The following is a 12,967-nucleotide window of genomic DNA, read 5'->3' as shown; positions in this document are numbered from 1 at the left end:
TTTGCCGTCGATGTTTTTGGTGTCGATGTTTTTGCCGTCGATGTTTTTGCCGTCGATGTTTTTGGTGTCGATGTTTTTGCAGTCGATGTTTTTGATGTCGATGTTTTTGATGTCGATGTTTTTGATGTCGATGTTTTTACCGTCGATGTTTTTGTCGTCGATGTTTTTGTCGTCGATGTTTTGTGCCGTCGATGTTTTGTGCCGTCGATGTTTTGTCGGCGATGATTTGACGCTACACCCTCCAAGACCATACTCGGAGGATGCTCGCTTCAAGTACGGTCTTGCACCTTTGGGACACGGCCTAAGAAGGTAGGGATGTGCGGGACAGATTTTTTTGTCAGGACGGGATTTTTTTTAATCCCGACATTTAATCCGACAAGTTCAGGAAATATTCGAAATTTCCCGAAGTTCTGGAAATCTCGAATTCTACATGTCATTTTCACTTATAAGTGACACTTGTTGTAAGCATCTTCTACAAATACGCCGTATAAAGAAAAAAGTTGCCAGAGTACTACAAAGGAATACCAGCGAAGGATGAAAAATATAACCAGCACTCTAGTTATCCTATGTTTTATACAATGTTGAATGTGATGTTAAAAAGTTGAAATAAAACTAGGATGAGATGTTTGTAAACCTCTACACGACCACCAGCATTGCATTAAAATAAAATAAAATAAAAGCGGCATGTAAGAAAATGTGAATGGAAGTAGTGGTGGATAATTTGCTGGGCAACACCTGTGTATTCCTCCTGTTTCAAAGTTCATGGAATCTCGTTCATGCTCTTAGTTCGTGGCGTTGTTCATTTTTGATTAACGTTTGTAGCTAACCAGAGTATATATACTACAATGACAGATTTTGCTGAATTACCAAAGGTTTGTTTTTAATTTTATATTAGTTGTTTTACTTGCTTTATGCATGTGGACTTGAAACATGTATTTCATAGTAATGATGTCGTTGAATTCTCGGTGAAACTTTTTACGTGTAAATATGTAGCTTACTGAAAAGTGGAGAGAAAAGTTATGATACTCGTTCAATTCTACATGGGAAAAAGGATCAAAACAGTATTGCCACCACCCTGCTAGTTTGTAGCAGCGTAATGTTATCTGCCTGTAGTCAAGATGCCGCAGACTCATCTGGCCTGGACATTGGTGTTCTTTGTAAACGGTCCTTCATCAATTTTATCACTGATCACTCATCCTCATTGTCTCGTTAACCAAAATTGATGATAAATAACGAAAATCAATCCAGTAATCAATCAAGGATTTCCATATTCACAGCTGCCACAAGCTTTATGAAGTAAAAATGTCTCCTTCCAATAGCTTTTGTATAATGTCACTGTTAACGCCAAACAAGCTGATCGTTCTCGAATGTTCCACAATTAGTAGGTGTATGTTTAAGATTAAATATATACTTTGAAACAGGTTGACCAAACGGTTGTCAGAAGACAAAAGCAGTACCTTTCTTGGACTACATTATGCTTAGGTTGTTAATGATCCAATAATATATATCCTTTTTATTGTGTCGTACATTTTACTAGCAACAGAATCTGGAGGAACTAAATCCCCAAAATATCACACACATTTCCTCCATAGTCTGCAATAAAATTACTGATGTGCTTTTTCTCTTGAATTCTATTGATGACTCATCTGTTCAAACCATATCAAATAGAGATATTACTTTTTTCCACTTCAAATGGTTTCAGAGTTTGTCCTTGGATTCCATAAATAATCTCCAACTTGCTATATTACCATGGTAATATAATAAAGCACACAGCTTTGATTTTATATAAAACGATTTAATCCATAACTCAAATCATACGACTTTACGTAACTTTACAGAGAATCAACAAATCAATTGTACATCAACTTAAAAAGAATGATTAGTAAATATGTTAGGAGCCGGTGACAGACTGACAATACACCATTTTCAACTTTTTTTTTTTAAAATTACAGATTTCGATGTTTTACAATGCCTTTAAGTTATTTCAACATGCGGAAACCACAAATAACTGAGATATTTGCCTCCAACAGTGACCCCACTTGCACCACTTTTTTAAAAGCAAATTTCATTGTTACATGCATGCAAAAAACATGAAAATTCTAAAAATAATGTAAAATTTCTATTACCATGAAATCTAACAAGAACGTAAAATTAATTTACACACACACATACCTTGAAAATATGCAGCTCCTGTCAAGTTGGTTCAGGGGTAAAATGTGTCAAGTGGCAGATAAATCAACATAAATCACACCACATAAAATCGCTAATCACATGCTTATAACCCATCTCCTCGAGCTAAAAATGGCAAATGTTCACATGACTCAATCTTCACAACTCACTCAAACATTTTCAACTTTCGCAGGTGTATGGGAGGTCATGAGCACCATATTTTATTGAAATAACACTTAATTTTATTCCCATGTAACATTAATTAATAATAGTTAATAGTCTGATTATGTGTTACAGGAGCATCCAAGGCATCTCATACCAGAACTATGTCGACTCTTTTACAATCTTGGTTGGGTTACAGGAACAGGAGGTGGGATCAGCATTAAACATGAGTAAATATAAATGTTTTGACTTGTAATAGTTCATGTAAATTGTAGTTGTGCCTGAAAAGATCAGTATATGCATATGACCAAGGCAGTCTTGCACAAAGAATAAAAATGTAATCGACAGTTTAATTAAAGCTACCTACATTTGGAGTTAATCTTTCATAGAATATCTCATCATAGCCATGCTTAGAATATTTTCCATTAGTACCTAACGTATATAATTATTTGTTTAGTGAAACCTGCACTTAAGCTTTTAGAAAAACATAGAAATGGTCCGTGTAGTTTTTTTTTTTAAATTAATACATTTTGTTCCTTTTTCTTATTATTGTTTCTGTAGCGTGTTGGTTTTTTTATAAATGGATAATGGTACTTATCACTACTTAGTCATCTGCATGCAAAAATAGTAACATGAATATTTACAATTGAGTGTGGAGTAAATACAGTTTTAAATAATTATTCACCTTTCTGGATTTGATTACATTAATAAGGAAAATAATATGCTAAAAGACACTTTTTAAATACTCTGCCTCATAATTTACAGAGGAAAAATTTACATTGCACCATCAGGAGTACAAAAGGAGAGGATATTACCTGAGGATCTGTTTGTTCAAGATATAGATGGACAAGATTTGGAACTCCCACCTCCAGCAAAGAAGTTGAAGAAAAGTCAGTGTACTCCATTGTTTATGTGTGCATATACTGGTACGTACTTTGGTGATTTCTTTGGATATATGTATCTTCCCTGTTTTGGTAACTGATGTTTCAGATTGAGTGCTTTTGTTGTGCTTGAACTTTTAGAAGCCTCCTTCAAAAAAGAACTTCAAAATTTAGGAGGGAATTTTACCCATAGTGTTTATGTTGGTGACCTTTACATATAACTCTAATTTTTGGAATTTTAAAAGCTATGAAACCATTTATTTAATGTTTTAAATGGCATAAGTTCAAAACATAAACTGGTTCCTGTATTTTACACTCAATCTTCTTTTGATTGAACACATTTTTTACTTTATTATTCTGTTCCAATAACAACTAACTGAACTTTATTTCTGTTATTAATAATAAAAGTAACAAACTTTTTTTTTTTGTAACTTCGAAGAAACTATGCCAATTTCCAGGGAGGAGGTTTGATGAACCTGTTGAACTTTTTTTTTTTTTTTTTTTTTGACATTTATAACCATTGTTATAACTGTATCTTTAGTCAAAATGAAAATAAATGTCTGATGAAAGGAGCGTGTGTTCTCCTGAAACGTCACAAAGAAAAACTGTTTTTTTATGCTTGTAATAACCGTAAACTACAGGAAAATAACTGTTCAACTTTACCATAATTGATAATATTCTTGTTATGCACAAAAGTGCAAGTGATTAGTCAATAGGGCATCTGACTTCCACGTGGGAGGCTCTGGTTCGATAACTTGGGTGGATTGTCTAAGGTCTGAATACTTCCAGCCTTGTCCCCACATAAAGCAACTCTGGGGCTCACTCAGCTTCAAATCCATGGCTACCTGGGGACAACTGTGGAGGGTGTAAAGGTGGCTGGAGCTTAGCGCTGATCACCACCTCCAAAATGGCCGAGATCGAGAATGTGTGGAGAATGTGCCTTCACGACACTGTGTTCTATGCACGGGAAACTTTACCTTTTCCTAATCTATCAAATTGTGTTTGGAATGATGGGAGTTTGATTTTTACATGAACACTAGTAGTATTATTCACATAATACTTTTATAATGTGAATTTTCGCCAAAACTGGACTTCAGTTACTTATGAAATGATGGCATGTGGTGTAAGTTAGGCCTTATCTGGTGTCATGTCAAGAATTTTCAAAAAATATTTTAATGTAATAAAGTAAACTAAAAAATCAAGGAATTAATAAAATATAAACTTTTTTCCACACTACAATTCAAATGTCTATACTTCTTTGTTAAAAATGTATATAATTCAGTGTACAGATAGATAAGCAATTTAATACAAGTAATTTAATATAATTTATAGTGTCTTATCAAATATTGTAATTTAACTTCCAAACAAAAGGTTGTGAACTTGGTGATTTTTTTTAACCTTGCAGACAGCATGATGAATAGACAGACGTAAGCTCATTAGTAGAAAATTTAATTTTTTGAGGGTTCTGAAAATCGAAGTAGTTCTGTTCTGTTATTTATTTCATCACATGTACAATTTAATATGTAGAGAGACATGTGCACTATTTAGTGTTGGAAGATATATCGTCCAGATGATATGTTGCAATATTGAAAAAAATATCGTCGAGCTGATACCAACTAGACAATATATTGTCACAATATTTTGGCAATACATGTCATATATCGTCACGATATTTGTTGATATATCACCAATATCATGATATGGAAAAAATATCATATATATACGTATATCATCTGTGACGATATATCGCAATATTGAATTTCCGATATCGTCCATCCTTAGCACTATTAGTAAGTTAATTTTTCTTTTCAGCTCGTAAAGCTGGTGCTGTCATTCATAGTCATTCGAAATCTGCTGTGATGGCTACTCTTCTGTACCCTGGGAAGGAATTTAAGGTTACTCATTTGGAGATGATAAAAGTGAGTGAGAAATTATTGATTGCAATTTTAAATATAACTTTAGAATCATGTTTCTCAGTTTTGTAGAGAGAGGAGGCATGTTGATTTAAAAAACAACCAACCCTAACACCAACTCATTCCCCTAATGAAACCTTTAAAATTCCACCTATGTTACACGGTCTTTGTGTGTCTCGCCTACAGCGCTAGTAGCAGAATTGGAGACTCACTGTTAAAAATAAACCCCTTACAAATTGATTATATAAAAATACATCCAAAACGAGGAGATTGCAACTGATATATTGTGTTGTTGACGTTTGAGTACTCATTGAACATCCCTCGTATAAATCCTGAGTTCTTCCTATCTATTCCCCCTTTTTTTAGTTTAATTATCTCAACGTCGGCATCTGGTCTTTGTATAATGAATTAAATTCCAATATTTAAAGATGACCAATTAATGAACTTTAGATAGGATGCTAACTTGTTGAATGCCCCTCACACAGAACAGCTGACCAAGTTGAGAAGCACTGAAAGGTGTGATAAATACTGGTTGACACAAATTCAAACGGGATACTTAATTTGGTACACAATCACTTTGCATTTTACTTCAGCATGACATCACCACGAAAGGTCAATTTTCTGTAACTACCCCTTTATCCTTCATTAACTTTACCCAGATCAAAGTGAATGTACCTTCCCATAAACAATCAGTTATTGACAACTGACTCGAACAGAGTTCCCTCCTGCAGAAAGAGAACTTCACATTAGTACATATGTTAGAGTGATCTATGACAATAGAAACCTTTATTTCAGGTGAAATTGGAACTCTATGATAATTTTTTAAGATGTAAATTTATTTAAAGCAACAGGAAAAGGAATAACTCAATCGTACAATTAACATCACGTTATGTCAGTTCTGTTCTCGAAAATAAAAGGATATCAATTAACGAACAGAAATTTACTAGCCAATATTTATCCTTTTGTCATGAGCAAGACATGCTCAAAGTTTCAAGAATAACACATGAATAATCTCCATTTTCTGGCACGATCTTTCAAAGAGATTTGTTTTTAATAATGGATGTGCCCAGAAAACTAATTACAGCAGTTTTATATTTACCTTCCTTCACCACATCATCACTTCATCTCATATGCACAAACTACAAAAAAAAAAAATTTAAAAATTGGAGGGATTTCAAATATAACATATTTCTCTGAGAAAAGATTCAATTGACTTGTTTACATTAGAGTTAGCATGCCCCAGGTAGAAGAGTTCAATTACCATTCATGCATGCCTTATAATAAGTATTTTTTATTTTAGTCACGTGACACCTACTGAAATAACCATATTACTCATTATCCACTTATACATAGTGATCGTACGATCTTTTTATTATGTAAATCGATGTAACGATATGAGCTTGAAATTTGCGAGATTTCAGTAGATTTACACCTTTTTTCCAATATGGCGTCACGCTTCTCTTTGTTACCTGCATGAAGTCTGAGTAGTTCAAATACGACTTTTTTTTCTCGCTTGACACAACACATGCAAAGCTAGCTAAGAACGAAGTATGGTGTACAGTAGTACTACTGAGGTTTCGTTACGAAATGTCTCTCGAGAGCACTAAAGAGAACAAAGCTTTGTACTTAACAATCTCGGGGGTGGGGTTCAACACAATGTCAGTACGGAAACTTCACCTTCCGCCATAGCACCTCCAACGGAAGTAATACCAAAATCCATTCTCTGGTAACTGTAATCCATTTTAGAGCAGCTATCAACTTGTACCCGCACGAGAGATATCCCAGCTAGTCTTTCCTCTCGCTCCGCTAAACCACTGCAACTATGTTCTTTGTCTTCCATGTACCGAACGTTTCCACTCCCTCCAAAACCATGTAACACAAAACTTCCTGCATTACATCACCAGTCCCACTGTTGAAAGATGCGAGAACAGTATGATTTCAAGTTTAAAATGAGTGTTACGGGTCAATTGTTGACCCAAGACACCAAAACCACATGCGCTTAGCATTCAGACCTGATATTTGAAACAAAAATCATATTCACACTTTCGACTACTATGTGAACACCAAGCAGAAAAGTTTTTTTCCTTCCTCAATTCGCCCCTCACTGCGAACATACGCAAATATCACTGATTTGCTCCAAAGGAGACACATAGTGAGTTTTTCATAAATCAAAGCGGTTAAAACTGTAATCATCTATCATGAATTCTTACAAACAAATGGACTCTCAATTATTTTCGACAGTCACTTTTGGCCGTTACTTTCGGCCACTAATTTCGACCATCTGTTTTGGCCGTTACTTTCGGCCACTAATTTCGACAGTCTGTTTTGGCCGTTACTTTCAGCCATTAATTTCCACAGTAACTTTTGGCCTTTACTTTCGGTCGTTACTTTTGGCTGTTACTTTTGGCCACTAATTTCAACAGTCACTTTTGGCTGTTACTTTCGACCATCACTTTTGCCTGTTACTTTTTGCCATTAATTTCGACAGTCACTTTTGGCCGTTACTTTCGACAGTCTGTTTTGGCCTTTACTTTCGGCCACTAATTTCGACCATCACTTTTTGACAGTTGTTTTGGCCTTTACTTTCGGCCACTAATTTCGACCATCACTTTTTGCCAGTTGTTTTGGCAGATACTTTGAGCCACTAATTTCGACAGTCTCTTTTGGCTGTTACTTTCGGCCACTAATTTCGATCGTCACTTTTGGCCATTACTTTCTGCCATTAATTTCGAACGTTACTTCGGCCACTAATTTTGACAGTCACTTTTGGCTGTTACTTTCTGCCACTAATTTCGACCATCACTTTTGGCTGTTACTTTTGACGGTACCTCTTGGTCGTTACTTTCGATTGTTAGCTTAAGCCATTACTTTCGACTGTCACTCTTGGCCGTTACTTTCTGTCACTAATCTCGATCGTCACTTTTGCCTGTTACTTTTGACCATTAATTTTGACTATCACTTTTGTCTGTTACTTTTGACCATTATTTTCGACAATCACTTTTGGCCACTAATTTTGACCGTCACTTTTGGCAGATACTTTGAGCCACTTATTTCGACTGTCGCTTTTGGCCATTACTTTCGCCCACTAATTTCGACCGTCACTTTTGCCTGTTACTTTTTGCCATTAATTTTGACAGTCACTTTTGGCCGTTACTTTCGGCAACCAATTTCGACAGTCTGTTTTGGCCTTTACTTTCGGCCACTAATTTCGACAGTCTGTTTTGGCCTTTACTTTCGGCCACTAATTTCGACCATCACTTTTTGCCAGTTGTTTTGGCAGATACTTTGAGCCACTAATTTCGACAGTCTCTTTTGGCTGTTACTTTCGGCCACTAATTTCGATCGTCACCTTTGGCCGTTACTTTCTGCCATTAATTTCGAACGTTACTTCGGCCACTAATTTTGACAGTCACTTTTGGCTGTTACTTTCTGCCACTAATTTCGACCGTCACTTTTGGCTGTTACTTTTGATGGTACCTCTTGGTCGTTACTTTCGATTGTTAGCTTTGGCCATTACTTTCGATTGTCACTCTTGGCCGTTACTTTCTGTCACTAATCTCGATCGTCACTTTTGCCTGTTACTTTTGACCATTAATTTCGACAATCACTTTTGTCTGTTACTTTTGACCATTAGTTTTGACAATCACTTTTGGCCACTAATTTTGACCGTCACTTTTGGCAGATACTTTGAGCCACTTATTTCGACTGTCGCTTTTGGCCATTACTTTCGCCCACTAATTTCGACCGTTACTTTCTGCCATTAATTTCGACAGTCACTTTTGGCTGTTATTTTCGGCCACTAATTTTGGCAGTTACTTTCTGCCACTAATTTCGACCGTCACTTTTGACGGTACCTCTTGGTCGTTACTTTCGATCGTTAGTTTTGGCTGTTACTTTCGACCATCACTCTTGGCAGTTACTTTCTGCCACTAATCTCGACCGTCACTTTTGCCTGTTACTTTTGACCATTAATTTCGACAATCTCTTTTGTCTGTTACTTTTGACCATTAATTTCGACAATCACTTTTGGCCACTAATTTCAACCATCACTTTTGGCCAATACTTTGAGCCACTTATTTCGACTGTCGCTTTTGGCCATTACTTTCGGCCACTAATTTCGACCGTCACTTTTGGCCGTTATTTTCTGCCATTAATTTCGACGGTCACTTTTGGCTGTTATTTTCGGCCACTAATTTTGGCCGTCACTTTTGACAGTTACTTTCTGCCACTAATTTCGACCGTCACTTTTGGCCGTTACTTTTGACAGTCACTTTTGGCCATTCTTTCGGCCACTAATTTCAACAGTCTGTTTTGGCAGTTACTTTCGGTCACTAATTTCCACCGTAACTTTTTACCAGTTTTTTTGGCCGTTACTTTCGGCCACTAATTTTGACCGTCACTTTTGGCTGATACTTTCAGCCACTAATTTCAACAATAACTTTTTGCCGTTACATTCTGCCATTAATTTCAACCGTTGCTTTTGGCCGTTACTTTCGGCCACTAATTTTGACCGTCACATTTGGCCATTGCTTTCGACCACTAATTTTGACCGTCACATTTGGTCGTTATTTTTGGCTGTTATTTTCGCCCACTTATTTCGACCGTCACTTTCGAGGTGCATTTTCCTATCATGTTTTGTCGCAAAATGATGTGAAATGAACTGCAAACTGTGAAATAAACTCTTAAACAAGAAATTTAGAGTTTATTTACCAATTCAACACTTTCTAAAGTCTGAATTATCCTATGGGTCATGCAAATCATGGAAAATTGATTAATTCTGCTGTGAATATTTGAGAAGCTAAAATGGACTACTTTGCACAGGAATAAACTTCATACTCTGATGCTCATACTTGAGAAAAGAGAGATGCGGTAGTATAGAAATATGGAGCAACTAGTACTCCCTTATCCGCGAAACTGTTTTTCTGTACAGCAAGTTCCAACAAGGATGGTGGCAGTGGCCACTGAAATTGATAGAACAAAGATAAAACAGTTTCGCGGATAAGTGAGTACTAGTTTCTCCGTATTTACATATATTTACTATTAGAAGGTAAATGCTTATTTTGTGTAATAAGTTTAGTTTTGCAATAAACGTTTGGATCTTATTCACCATTTTAACACCAAAATGCCATTTTATATACTGCTTTTGATCTCAAAATGTGCCTAGTTTTTGTACCAAAATCTTGATCATTTATTCTTGTTCACCATAAATATGTGGCTCTAAGTGTTGTTCAATTTTATAGCTTGTAATTTATTTTAGTTATTATCTCTGCTAAAATGATACCCAGATACATTGAGTTCAGTGATGTTTTATGAAGTTGAAGTGTAGATATGGGCATAAAATTTGTAACAGAATTTTGAATATTTTGGAAGGTTGTTTGGCAGTAGTCAACTCTGTGAAGATAGAACTAAGTGCCTGTATGTCAAAGAATCATTACTTTCACAAACAGAATTGCCAATTCCACTACAATAAGTATTGTACTTTGTTTTTCTGTGTTTATTATGTTTTTCATTGAATACCTCTGCAGATTGACCATATACTGTTATAAATTAGTAAAATTTCGCTTGAAAAGGATTCTTTTGCTGCAAGACTGGAAAAGGCAAATATCTCAGCTCATTGAAAACGTACAAATATGAAACCTGCAGTAAAAAGAACCTTATACTTTGAGAAAGGAAATAAAGTGAGCTGACACTGGGTAACAATATGTGCCTGTAACAGTGAGCTGCCATGTAGCACCGTGATAATGACCTGTCACATTATTGCCATTTACACTCTTCGGCTGTAGTTGGCATTTGCTACGCCATCGTTGGCTTCTGTTTAGTACAGTGTGAATTACACAGTTATTGGCATACGGGTTTCTTTTCAATTTTTGATTAGCATTTGAGGTTAATGCAGAGGAATGGGTTTGTCAAGTTTGACTCTGCCTGGACACAGAAATCATGAATCAAGCTATGTATTCATATATGTATGTTCTAAATAAAATACATTGCCTTTGAGATATTCACATTTTCCAGGCTCTTCTAGTGAAAGAATCATCCTGTATAAACATTTGTATGTCATTGTTATTCCTGATATAGTAATTCATTGCGACTTTCCAGGGTATTAAAAATCAACAGTTAGGCAGGAACTACAATTATGATGAAGAACTAATTGTTCCTATTATTGAAAACACACCGTGGGAAGCTGATCTGAAGGACAGAATGGCACAGGTGATAGAAGAATATCCCGCAACAACAGCAGTTTTAGTACGACGACATGGGGTGTATGTATGGGGTGATACTTGGCAACAAGCCAAAACAATGTAAGTAGCACACTTGGAACTTTCTTTGCATGCATGTATGTGTGTGTGTGTGTGTCCATGCATGCGTGCAATTAGTAACGGGAGTACTTTCGTTTATACACGTATGTTATAAAAATATCAGTCTTAAAATAAAAAATGTAGTTGGTAAAGTCTGAAATTTTGCATTTTGTTTTATATTAATTCCATTTCTTTTAGATCCATTACTAAAGGTGAAGGTATGTGCATTGCACCATGCCATGAAGGCACGTAGGGATGTGTGTAGGGGAGTGTGGCCACACATTCTTGTTCTCGGCCATAGTGAAGGTGGTGTGATCGGCACCATCCTCCAGCTGCCATTAACCCCCCAGGTCCCCATTTATTAGAGACTGGTTGAGCCTCAGAGGTTATTTCTTAGTGAAAATATATATGCTCAATTAGACCCATTGAGAGCCGTGGTGGTCTAATCTGTAGGGCATCTGCTGACTGCCTTGAGGGAGACCAGGGTTCAATTCCTGGGGTGGATGATCTAAGGTCGGATTTTTTCGGGCCTTGTCCCCAGATAAAGCAGCTGTGGGGCTCACCCAGCCACAATTCAGTGGTTACCTGGAGGCATCCCTGTGGGGTAAAGGAGGCTGGAGCATGGTGATGATCACATCAACTCCAAAATGGCAGAGACTGAGAATGTGCCTCCATGGCACGTGATAATGCATGGGGAACTTTAAAAAAATTAGTGCCATTGGGCATATTTAATCATACGATATTAATTATGTCACAAGTCATCAGCAAAGTGAAAATTGTTCTATATTGATATTTTGTACAAAAGTATATCAGAATTATAATATAAACAAACTTGAAGACCCTCTGATGCATTTGATTCTCTCAACATGAAAGTGACTTTAGAGATCTTGCATGCTCAGACTTTTTCAGAACTCTCATCCGATATTCTACTTTTGAGCCATGGAATGGGCATTTCTTTGTGAATGTCCATATATCAATTTAATCTAATCATCATTTTACCTTATCATGATTAACCAAAAGTGGCAGAAAGATGGCACAAGATAAGAAGAATATAAAATACAGAACTTCCAAGGGAATCTCCGTATTAGTGTAATGTCACTTTACACCATTAAATAATAAATATTCAAACATGCCACTTCAAGCAGGTATCTGCTAATAATCCGATTCCATTAAATGGCAGGGTTTAATGCCTTGGTGACCAAGTGTTCTGCTTGAGTGATTGACAGATGATCTCGCCACTGATGGTTCCAGGTTCAAGTCATGGATTGGGTTTTCCAAGCGCACATGTGAAAGCAGGGGTGCCCCCTCCCAACAAAAACAAAATGGTGCATCCCCATCCTCCAGATCATGTGATAATCCTCGTAAAGTATTTAACTATGACAACTATCCTATTATTGAAACTCGCTTTTTTTAAGCTTTACTTGATTGGCTCCCCTCCCCATAAATTCTTCCTTTTGTTCATATAATGGATTAAATATGGAGTGTTATTTTAACATCAAAAGTGACTTGGAACTAGCTAAAGTTACTGTATTACTAAGGAAATATA

The 12,967-nt window shown here is 36.2% G+C and overlaps 1 protein-coding gene across 1 annotated transcript in view; it reads left to right on the top strand.

The window, feature by feature from the left end:
• Nucleotides 1-661: 661 nt before the first annotated feature.
• The window catches only part of LOC145985435 (putative methylthioribulose-1-phosphate dehydratase), a 29,008-nt gene continuing 16,702 nt past the window's right edge, over nt 662-12,967 (top strand). The window contains exons 1-5 of the mRNA XM_083119477.1: nt 662-872; nt 2,467-2,561; nt 3,097-3,257; nt 5,025-5,131; nt 11,222-11,424. Of these exons, the coding sequence (XP_082975603.1) occupies nt 846-872; nt 2,467-2,561; nt 3,097-3,257; nt 5,025-5,131; nt 11,222-11,424 (593 nt within the window). The 5' untranslated portion in view covers nt 662-845. The remainder of the gene's footprint in view (nt 873-2,466; nt 2,562-3,096; nt 3,258-5,024; nt 5,132-11,221; nt 11,425-12,967) is intronic.

Source organism: Lepisma saccharinum, chromosome 3 (genome assembly GCF_977018435.1).
Source record: "Lepisma saccharinum chromosome 3, izLepSacc3.1, whole genome shotgun sequence".
Classification (NCBI taxonomy): Eukaryota; Metazoa; Arthropoda; class Insecta; order Zygentoma; family Lepismatidae; genus Lepisma; species Lepisma saccharinum.
The sequence above is the reverse complement of the archived record's forward strand: the minus strand, read 5'-3'. Positions and strand labels throughout refer to the sequence as shown.